Source organism: Paecilomyces variotii (assembly GCF_004022145.1).
Source record: "Paecilomyces variotii strain CBS 101075 chromosome Unknown C8Q69scaffold_15, whole genome shotgun sequence".
Classification (NCBI taxonomy): Eukaryota; Fungi; Ascomycota; class Eurotiomycetes; order Eurotiales; family Thermoascaceae; genus Paecilomyces; species Paecilomyces variotii.
The window spans coordinates 52910-63612 of NW_021167154.1; the positions used below are offsets into that span (position 1 = coordinate 52910).

The window sequence follows — 10703 nt, forward strand, 5'->3', positions numbered from 1 at the left end:
ATGTAAATATCATACAATCTCTTGCTCTGTGGAAGCCCAAATAGAGTGAAGTTGTAGTTAAGCTTACAGAGGAGAAGCGGGGTAAGCTGGCGCATTACGGAGTACGTAGTTAGACGCGGAATTAGGTGTATCTAGTTAGTCTAACGAACGGACCTGGGACGTGCTCTCAGAACCGAAGTCGTGTTGCAGGGGGTAGATCGGTCCGAAGTAGGTCGGCCTAGGTAATGCGTAGTTCCAAGGAAGATATTATATATATATATATATATATATATATATATTTATTACATCTCCGTCCAGAGGATTCTCCGATGGATACGGATTAGTAATTATGGCCAATGGAAATGAAGAATCTCTCTCTTGTATTCCCTCGAAGACATGCAACAACGCCAAATAATGGTCTAGTTATATAGGATAGAAGGGGAGAAAAAGTCAAGGCCATTCCACATTCATCATTAGATTTCGCGACTGACATACTAGCGTTGGTGACAAAAGAGAAGATGAAGACGTAAGAGGTCAGAACGTGACTCTAAAGTACATAAAAGAGGCAGATGCAGTACTCGAATATTTTGTACAGTAATCAAAAAGAATAAGCATGATATGTAATCTGAAGAAGGGGGACTTGTGAGGTTACGGCCTGCCGCGGACAAAATCAAAGATTTACCTCCTTATTAAACGAAACCAGCGCAACGCATGATCTCGGGGAAAACCGCTAACGACGAGAAATAATCTCATCTTTGTCCAGGAAGAGAGCCAGGATTAGATCCTCGGCTATACGCGCGGTGATGACCCGGGGGAGGAGGCCCGCTGGGCTCAGCCGGATGGCGCGGTGGGAGGTGGTGCAGAGAACCAGGGCCTGGAGGAACACCACCAGGATATCCAAGACCTCCTAGTGATGGTGTGGGAGCCGGATGCATCGCTGCGGGCGGAGTATATGGCCGTCTGCCGCTCAAGGACTGTGGCCCAGGAAGACTTGTTGTCGTTGTAAGCGGCTGTGTCGACACTGGCGGCGTGCTACCGCCGTATTGCGACATCCCAGGAGTACCCAAACCAAGAGCCGATCGCTGACCTTGAGGTGGCGCTTGCTGCTGGAGTGCTCCACTCACCATGGCCTGGACGTGCTGTTGATACGTCTGATGACTTCCGGGACCATGTTGTGGCTGATGTCCCATCTGGTGCATGACAGTCGGCTGTGGGGAGGGAGCATAGGATCCGGAGGACTGACGCGGTGGGATATTCATTGGTGACTGCACAGGTGTAGGCGGTCCCTGCCGGTTACCATACCCAGATATGACACCATTCCGCGGGGTGGGCGAGCCGATCGACTGACGGTAAGAATGAGTCTGAGGCGGCAGCTCGCGCGACGAAGAGAGGACACTTGGAAGGGCCGCGCTTTGAGGATGGGGAGCTACGGGGGCGGGGAACACGGGCTGATGGGCATGACGCTGCGAAGGAGTTGGGGGAGGAGCAGGAACAGATGCCTGGGACACGACGTTTGGCATGCTGGAGACAGGTTGGGAAGCAGCTGGATAGGATGCAAACGCTGATTGAGGCGCGGATGCTACCGAAGCACGCGATGCTGGAGAATCAACCTGTTGTTGTTGTTGTTGTTGCTGCTGCTGCTGCTGCTGCTGCTGTTGACCTCTGGGGTCGAATCTCGCCATCCACTCATGATTCACTGGGCCGCTGCTTGGTCCAGGGATGGATGAATATCCTTGGTAATCCGAGTACGAGCGTGACTGTAATTGCGGTTGCTGCGAAACTGCCTGCTGTTGACTGGTTGAAAGGTAGGGCGTCTTCACCTGCATGCTCGGCATGGGTGCTTCCTCATGTCGAGTCTGGACACTCGGTTGTGGCATATAGGCTGGCCGCGGGGAAGGCACACTGTAGCTGGGTGCACTAGCCGCCTGGTCACTAGCAAAGCGTTTCCGTGGTTGAGGTTCTTCGGGCTCGTCATTCAGAATATTCATGATATTGGACCGCTTAGCGGGAACTTGGCGCGGAGGTTCAGCAGTCTGTGCAGGAGTTGAGCTCGGTCGAGGAGCCTCCTTGGACGGCGATAGAATGGGGGGAGGCTGCTGAGCACCGGCATACTGTCCATGGATCGGATAATACGGCCTTTGGGCAAAGGAATCACGACGCACGGGGGAGAAATCTGGCTCGTTTCTCTGGAACGGCTGCGCAGGAGAACTAGGCGCTGTGGTCAAGCTGGCATGCCGGGAATGTGAACCCCCCTGGGATGCTGGAGGAACCTGCATATAGGCCGCTTGAGCAGAGGGGAGGCTAGCCTGGGGTGGCAGTAGCGGCGAGCCGTGAACTTCTGATGGCGGGGGAATGGTCCGCTGCCGTATATTGGATGTGTGCAAGGGCTCTATCCGGGCCATCTCTTGAGGCGGTACTGAAGTCACTCGCTGCGGAGCCTGTATTTCCATCGGTCGAGGCGGCGGGGCCCCGACGACGGTGGCACGGGGGTCTCTGCGTTCTTCAGAGAAATATCCCACGCGGGGCCCTTGCTGTGGCCGTGGTGCTGGTGTAGCATGAGGTCGGATCGCCCTCGGGGGCTCCTCGCCGAGCAGCGGGGATGCAACAAGGCCGCCGCTGGCTGCCTGGGCGAGAGGCGGATATCGAGCAATATTTCGGTCCTTCTCTGCTGGAGCTCGAGCATGGACCTGAGGTGGTTGAGACGACACCAGAGACGGGGCGAGGGGTTTTCCTTTGGACGCAAAGCGACTCTCCTCTGGCTCAAGGACCTCCGTGTGCGGTGCCAGCGGGCGGGGAGCAACAGCCGATGGCGTAGCTTCATACCGCCTCTTGGGGGCCACGCTGGGCACAGGCAGAGGCCCGGTGGGCTCGCCTCGCATTTTCTTGCCCTCCGCAATTTGAACAATCTCTTCAAATTCTTTGTGGCCGGAATCGACTTTACGCTGGAAATAGTTTTTGACCTGAACAGGCGTTTTAAGTTAGCTTTCCCTCGCGTGTTTCAACGGAGCTACCTAAAAAAAAAAGCGGGTGCTGCTTACCATGATCGTCGTCTTCGTTTTCATGGAGTTCGAGATTCCCTCAAAGTCCTTGCCAAAGTGTGCGAGAAGCACGGGGAAGTCCCGCTGTTCAGGCACGGACCAGTAACTGGTAGGTTGCAACGATCCATAACCCATGTCGGACGCTGCCTTCGTAACCACAGAATCCGGCTCGATTGTATCCCCCACATGCATATTCTCCTTCCCTCTCGTCCTCGAAGACTTGATCTCGGCAATATGTTGGTCCTTTGCGCGCAGCGCGGCGAGCTCACCAGCACCATCCATCGAACTATCCAGCTCGGGCTTCGGAACGGGTGCAGCTTGAGCGATAACAAGCGGTTGGATCGGTGCACCAGAAGGAGAAGGCACTGGTGGTTGCTTTTCTGATTTCTCCTGCTGCTGTTTCTCCAGCTGTTGTTGGTGTTGTTGCTGCTGTTGCTGCTGCGCCGCCTTCCCTCGGCGTCCACCTCGGGAGCCTGGCCCGGTGCGACCTCCTCGCCTCGTTGGCTTTTCGGTATCGCCATCCTTCGCGTGGCCGCGTCGTCCAGAGCCATGATCGTTGTCGGCGGAGGATTCACCGAAGGTTGGAGCAGCGGCTCGCCGTGGACGTCCAGTGTCCGTCACGGCTGGAGTTTCCTCCTCTCCGTCCTCTGGTTTCACAACGCCGAGGTCGGCCATGAGAGCGTTCGACTTGGGGTTCCGCGTGGACCTCCTGGCACGTCCCCTCCGCGTCCAGCGCTTGTTCAGTTTGGCCTTGTATTTGATCTCCTCCTTTGTGAGATAGTAGTGCATGATACATTGCTGGAAGTCTCTGCCCGGCAGCTCCTCTGCGATCTTGCCCCACTTCTTGGGATAGGCCATGAAGGCATCGGTGAATGCTTTGTGCTCTTCAGGAGTGAAATCGTCTGGTGGCGGATAAAATGAGAATACCTCGAAGGCATCAGCTGGGTCGACGATATTATTTGTATCTTGATAGACACTGGCCTTCTTCTCGTGGGGTTCCAACATGTCGGGGATTTCAGCCTCGCGCGTCAGATCCGGTTTGGCGGTGGCTTCCATCTCTCGCCGTCGCTCCAGCTCCTGCTGAGCAGAGATAGCCGAGGCTTTGAGAGCGTTCTGGAAATCAAGTTCGGTGTTACCCTTGTGGCGTCTTCCTTCAGGGACCGGAATGGCCTCAGGAGGTGTTGTACTGCCAGGGGTCAGGGCCTTCTTCTTCTGCTGGCGATCAAGTTCGTAGACTTCCAACCTCCATGGTTTGTAGTGAGCGATGTATTCCTCTCGCAGCTCCGCATTCTTTTGCGCTGTCAGCTTCTTCTGCTTCGCCAGCTCCTCTCGTAGAGTCTCTTTAAAACGCTCGTGGGTCTTGATATTCTCCTGAAATACCTCTAAATCCGACAGAGGCGTCGGCGGTCCTGAGTTCAGGAAAGGCAGGCTTGCGATAGAAATCTTATCGAGACCACCAACTACATGTGTCACATGCTCCTCAGCAGGTAACTTCTCCTCGACGCCATTCTCTTCTTTGTAAGGAACGGTAGCAGGCTGTTCAACAGCTTTATCGACATCCATAGCAGAGACTGGCTCCTCCAGCTCTCCCGGAATAGCCCCGTCGGCAATCATGCCAAGCAGCTGGATCTTGAGTAGTAGCTCGACAATGATAGGATCTTCCAGTGGCGGGGGTGGCAGCTCAGCCTGTAAGGCACGCATGTCTTTCTCGAAGATCGCCTTTCTTTCATTCAAATATTCCTCAGTGAAGACATTCTCGTCTTCATCTTCGTCGCTTGATCGAGTAAAGTCGGGTATCAAAGGCGCCTGCTGCTCTTCAGCAGCCTGGGATTTTTCTCCTTCCGCAACAGCATCCTCCACATCCTTCTTCCGCTTCTCCTTCTCCTTCTCCTGCTCCTCCTGCTGCTCCTGCTCCTGCTCCTGCTCCTCCTTCTCCCTAACGTCACTCTCGGTCACTTTAGTAGCTGCTTCTGGTCTTGGTGCCTCAGCTGGCAGCAACGGCTCTTCTGTCTCCGGTTTGACAGGTTGATCGGCGTTCCGGGGTTGTTTCTCCACGACTTCTGGGGGAGAGCGTCGCTCTGGCCTTGACTCCTCGCTCGCGGGTCGTGCACGATGGCTGTCTTCGAAGGAGTCCCGTCTCGGTGGTGGAGGAGCAGCGCTTCCAACGGAAGGCGCGCGTGTATAACCTGGTCGCACCCACTGCTTGCTTGCTTTGGGTGGCCCTCTGGGAATGGCAGATCGCTGCAATGCACGAGGCCCCGTGGGAACGCTGGAAAATGGCATCCGGGGAGACGTTAAGGGCCCCGGAGAGACGGCACGTCCACCGGACGGTGGGCCCTTCCCAAATCCCTGGGAGACCGGTGATGATCCTGGTCTGCCGGTTGGTACCGCTTCCGCATGACTAGCGGGCTCTCTAGCGGCCATGGCAGCAGGTGCAGTCGGTGGAGAGATATCAGGGCCTGCTTTGGAAGACAAAACGGGCGGTTTACCCGGGCGGGTAGGGATCTCTTCACGCCGGGAACGAAAGTCCGGATGGTGCTGCAACTCAGCTCGTTCCGCCTTGGGTCCTGTGGGAGGCTGTATCCCCGTCGGAGCAGGCGGTTCATTTCGAATTTTCTCGGGTTTGGAGGATGGAGGTGTCGTGTGCGGCAATGGGCCCTGGGGAAGCTTCTCTGCTGGAGGAGCTTGGGATGGCACAGAAACAGATCCGAATGCCGGCACTTGGGGAGCAGAAGGAGGCGGAGACCGTTTAGGAACGGGAATCTCTTTGGTAGCCTCAGGTCGAGAAGGAGCAATGTCAGATCGCTCTGAATCACGGCGGGCATCCCTAGGAGCCGGTCCTAAGGACCCGGACGGCTTTCGCAGTTGGTCTTTGACAAAGGGTTCAGCGATCCTGTCAGTATTTGGCGGCGGCACAACGAGTGAAGAAGGCGTCACATTCGACATTGAAGTGACCGTCGAACCACTGGGGATCCGATTTTCGGTCCTGCTAGGCGGACGTTCCCTCTTGGGGAAATCAGACGGTCGTTCCCGATCGTCCCGTTCCAGTCGTCTGTCATCGTCACGTCTCTCAAAACGGTCACGGCGATCGAAGTCTCGGTCCCGGTCCCGGTCACGGTCTCGATCTCGATCTCGATCAACCAGCCGGTCCCGCTCCCTAATGTCGCGGTCGCGATCCCGATCGAGGAGTGGACGTTCTCTATCCAGGGGACGTTCTCGTTCCAACGGGCGCTCCCGGTCTATAGGCCGCTCTCGTTCCAGGGGGCGGTCTCGATCTCGATCGCGCGGTGGGAGGTCTCGCTCCCATCGGCCCTCCCGGGAGCGACTACGACGGCGGAAGCTGTCGCGGTCGTCGAGGTATGGACCTCGCCCACGGCCGCGTCCGCCATCCCAATCACCGCGACCACGACCCCGGCCAGGGGGTCCATTCCGTGGATGATGGCCAATACCTACTGCAGGGCCGTCTGGGGCATTCGAGGAGGTTGAAACTAAGCTGTCGCGAGAGTTGCGGCGTAGCCGGGGTATATCTATCTCCCGTCCCGGGAGATCTCGCGCATCACGGAAATCTCTGGCGGGAGAGCGTGAGCGACCGCGGCCGAATCCAATTCGGCTGTCGCGGGCATCGAAATCACGGTCTCGTCGGCCCCAGTCGCGCTCAATGTCTCGTCGGAAGGGGGGCCCGTCTCTGCCATCGCGATCTCGAAAGTCGCGATCGCGATCTCTGTCCCTGTCACGATCGCGGTCGCGGTCCCTAAAATCAGCGCGAGGAGGATATCCTCTCCCGCGGCCGCCAAAGCCACCTCTGGAGGAGTCGATCAGAGCCTTGGGGCCCCGCGGCGGTTCTCTGCCTAGGGGAATCGAGTTGGCATCATCGGAGCCCCGAGGGCCCGAGGGGACATGGGCGGACGGGCGGCGGTCCCCGAAACGCTGGGGCGAACGGTCGCGGGGATTGAACCCAGAAGACGGGGGGAAACGCGACGACATGACCAGCGCATGCTCGACCAGCAGCGATGGCTATACAAAAGCTCCCAGGCGGTGGATCGTTGCAAGACCACGAACCGGGCGGAGCGTGCACGTGATGGGGGCGATCTCGAACGCGGCAGTCGGGGAGACTAACCGGATGCAGACTAGCTGCGGGAGTCGAGGCGCCAGGCGCTTGGCGCTTGGCGAGGCGCGCAGGTGGCCGATGGGGATTTATTAGTGCAGAGTAGTAGTTGGGCTGCCAGCACGCAGTGAAGGAGCAGGCAGTAATGACCAGCAGTAGATATGGTAGAGTAGAGTCGAGTCGAGTAGAGTCGAGTCGAGTAGAGTCGAGTAGAGTAAGGAAGAGTAGAGTACAGTAGAGAGTGGGTGGTCAATCGAGCAACGTGAGCCAAGCACAGAACGTAGTAAACGAGCTCCCTGGAGGGCACTGGTGCCAGCAATCAAGTCAGTGGGCCGTGAGATTCAACTCGGAAAAAGAATGACTGCAGCTGCACGGTGCGTGGAGGAATCGATCGCGTTGTCGAGCAAAAAGCGGCCGTTGGATTTGAAGCCCAGATTCGATGCCAGTCGGGCCGGGGAGCCGCCGAGAAAACTCCTGGACCGCGTCGTGCAGGAGATCGGAGGGCGCAGTAGAAGCGCAGAGGATCGGGATCTGGATCTGCCACAGTGCAGAGGAAATGCGTGTCCTCTAGGTTGAGTTCCCTTCTCTCAGCTATTACCTGGACGGAAGATGGGATGGACACGAGAGAGCAAAGGGACAGTAAAATACGGTAATGATGAAGAATGAAGGAGCAAAAGGCAGAGGAGACGAAGATGGCCGATGGAGCAGATCGAGGGTCGTTCTTGGCGGTCACGGCGTTAGACTAGGCCGGCCTGAACTCTAAGGTTAGTTCACTGGCTAGCCTCGCGGGGGAAGATGTTGATGAACAGCTGGAATCGAATCGCTGGGCTTCTCAATACAATGCTAATAATAATAATACTCGTAGCTCATCAAACTCCATTGCCCGGAGATTCTAACGGTTTTGCTGATCTAGTCTACTTACTCCATCATCACCCATTCCAATTCCAATTCGTGCAATTGTAACTACCTAGGTAGGTAAGTCACCGGCTCGAGTTCCAATCTGGTGCTCGAACCCCGGCTTTACAGGGTTGGTGGAATGCTATAATCTTCTCATGACTACATCTACAATAGATAGTATGACAGCAGAGGGCGCACAGTGGAAAGTGAGCGCGATCAGCCCATTGCTAAGCTACTGAATGTTTCAATGTTTCCGCCTCAGGCACCCACTGCGGGAAAATCTCCGAAAAAAAAGGTTCCTGTCCCACCACAAGCTCTCTCCTCTTCACCTTTCCCAACCCCTCCTCTATACACGCCAGAACAAATTCCATCATGACTGCTGAACAGACGTCCGCTGCCGGCACCGATCTCCCGGCCTCAGTGACGCAGGCTGTCCTGGTCGCGTCGGAGCCGGTGCCCGAGGGCGTGCGTCAGGTCCGCGGGGTGGATTTCCACCGCACTCAGGGCCGTGATATCACCGTGGCCGAGCTGGTCGACCACATGGGCAGCATGGGCTTCCAGGCCAGTGCCATTGGGGATGCGGTACGCATCATCAATGACATGGTAAGCGATCGTCTTTTTCTTTTTGTTTCCTTCTTTTTTTTTCCTTTTCAGTCTTACCAAATTCCAAGCGGAAAGCGGACACGAAACTGATCAAAGGTGAATCGATTGACCACAGCGTGCCTACCGGGATCCCGAGACGGGGGATCGCACGACCATCTTCCTGGGTTACACGTCCAACCTGATCTCCTCCGGGCTCCGAGAGACCCTCCGCTATCTCGTCCAGCACCGCCATGTGTCCGCCATCGTCACAACCGCGGGAGGAGTGGAGGAGGACCTGATCAAGTGTCTGGCCCCTACCTACCTGGGCTCGTTCGCAACCCCGGGGGCTGGTCTCCGGGCCAAGGGACTGAACCGCATTGGGAACCTGCTGGTGCCCAACAGCAACTACTGCGCCTTCGAGGATTGGCTGGTGCCCATCCTCGACCGCATGCTGGAGGAGCAGGAAGCGGCCAAGAAGAAGGCGCGGGAGACGGGCAACGAGGAAGACGAGCTGCACTGGACGCCCAGCAAGATCACGCGGCGGTTGGGACTGGAGATCGCGAACGAGGAGTCGGTGCTGTACTGGGCGGCGCGCAATGACATCCCGATCTTCTGCCCGGCCCTGACGGACGGATCGCTGGGCGACATGCTCTACTTCCACACATTCCGGTCATCGCCGGCGCAGATACGCGTGGACATTGTGGAGGATGTGCGGCGGATCAACACAATGGCCGTGCGGGCGAAGCGGGCGGGCATGATCATCCTGGGCGGAGGCGTGGTGAAGCATCACATTGCGAATGCGTGCCTGATGCGGAACGGGGCGGAGAGCGCGGTGTATATCAACACGGCGCAGGAGTTTGACGGCAGCGATGCGGGCGCGCGACCGGACGAGGCCGTCAGCTGGGGCAAGATCAAGGCCAATGCGGAAAGTGTCAAGGTGAGTTAGATCTCTCTCTCTCTCTATAACTCTCTCTAGTTTTCTTTTGCGCCTCTGTGTTAATTCTATCTCCGCCTGTCAGGTCTATGCGGAAGCAACGCTGGCCTTTCCGCTGATTGTCGCGGCGACCTTTGCACGAGCGGATGGCAGCACCCCGGAACCCACGAAGCATTGAGTCTGGCATATTTATTTATTTTCTTCTTCCTTCCGACTGAATCTACGACTGCTCTCCGGAACATGGCTGGACAGCCGGAGTTCTCGAGTAGTCTACTCCAGAGTCTAGAAGGAGTCTCTCCTGGAGAGGAATCGCTAACTAACTACTGGGCCGCATATCCGCGGGCGGGGAGGCGGAGTGGACAGCGCAGACGGGGACCTCCACTCCACTCTAGTCTAAAGAGACTCTATCTACCGGTCCCAATGCTCCCGCCCTGCAGCCTTACCATAGAGTAAGATGGAGTGTTAGTACACCGTGGCGGAGAGGGATTTTCATGCAGCGGCTGTCTGGAAGATGGGCAGTGGCACTGTCGATCGGAGCGAGAATCGGCCGTTCAAGCGGATGCTGCCAGTTCGGATTGCCACCTGGGATGCCGATCGGGGTGGCAACAACAGCACAACAGAACGGTTGTTTTTCTTTTTTTTTTTCTTTCTTTTTTTTTGTTTCTCTTTTGCCACGAGGAAAAGAAGACGCCGAAACAATTACCATAATGCCATGATCTGGATCTCCACCGATAAGAGACGATAAGGACCCACGCGGGGGATGATCCATGGGCGCGAAGAGCACGACACGGGCCTATGGGAGACACGAGAGGGGAATGGAATGGAAGAGATGAAAGGGATGGGATTATTATTGAGCATAATTGATGCCTTCTTTTCCGGGCTTAATTGAACGAAGAGTCAGAGAGAAGAGAAGAAGAAGAAGAAGAAGAAAAAAACAACTCCTCCTCCAGATATAATAAGTCACTGTTATTCCTGCAGTGACAGGTCAGCTCCGCCATCTGGACGTCTCTCATTGGCCGATTACCCAGTAGTCTCAGGGGTTCCAGTCAACAGCAAACAGAGTCAGTCAGTCAGTTAATTATCATTATCATCATCATTATTATCATCGCACACAAACTGAACAGAAAAAGAAAAAGAAAACAACAACAACAACAAGAAAATCAGTTTC

The 10703-nt window shown here is 56.2% G+C and overlaps 2 protein-coding genes across 2 annotated transcripts; one reads left to right on the forward strand and one right to left on the reverse strand.

Annotated features, from left to right (window-relative positions):
• Positions 1 to 287: 287 nt before the first annotated feature.
• Positions 288 to 7236, reverse strand: C8Q69DRAFT_480486 (hypothetical protein). Its single transcript, XM_028631531.1, has 2 exons — positions 3018 to 7236; positions 288 to 2939 (listed from the first exon to the last, which is right to left on the reverse strand). Exons 1-2 carry the CDS (start codon positions 6999 to 7001, stop codon positions 729 to 731), a joined length of 6195 nt encoding a protein of 2064 aa, XP_028481526.1. The 5' UTR covers positions 7002 to 7236; the 3' UTR covers positions 288 to 728.
• A 948-nt stretch (positions 7237 to 8184) lies between these two features.
• On the forward strand, positions 8185 to 9880 carry C8Q69DRAFT_109716 (putative deoxyhypusine synthase). Its single transcript, XM_028625108.1, has 3 exons — positions 8185 to 8622; positions 8738 to 9538; positions 9621 to 9880. Exons 1-3 carry the CDS (start codon positions 8392 to 8394, stop codon positions 9711 to 9713), a joined length of 1125 nt encoding a protein of 374 aa, XP_028481527.1. The 5' UTR covers positions 8185 to 8391; the 3' UTR covers positions 9714 to 9880.
• Positions 9881 to 10703: the final 823 nt, after the last annotated feature.

Coding starts and splice junctions, on each gene's coding strand:
- C8Q69DRAFT_480486 (XM_028631531.1), bottom strand. CDS start 7,001: ATGTCGTCGCGTTTCCCCCCGTCTTCTGGGTTCAATCCCCGCGACCGT. Junction 2,940..3,017: donor AAACGAAGACGACGATCATG/GTAAGCAGCACC, acceptor ACGCCTGTTCAG/GTCAAAAACTATTTCCAGCG.
- C8Q69DRAFT_109716 (XM_028625108.1), top strand. CDS start 8,392: ATGACTGCTGAACAGACGTCCGCTGCCGGCACCGATCTCCCGGCCTCA. Junction 8,623..8,737: donor TACGCATCATCAATGACATG/GTAAGCGATCGT, acceptor GATTGACCACAG/CGTGCCTACCGGGATCCCGA. Junction 9,539..9,620: donor CCAATGCGGAAAGTGTCAAG/GTGAGTTAGATC, acceptor TCCGCCTGTCAG/GTCTATGCGGAAGCAACGCT.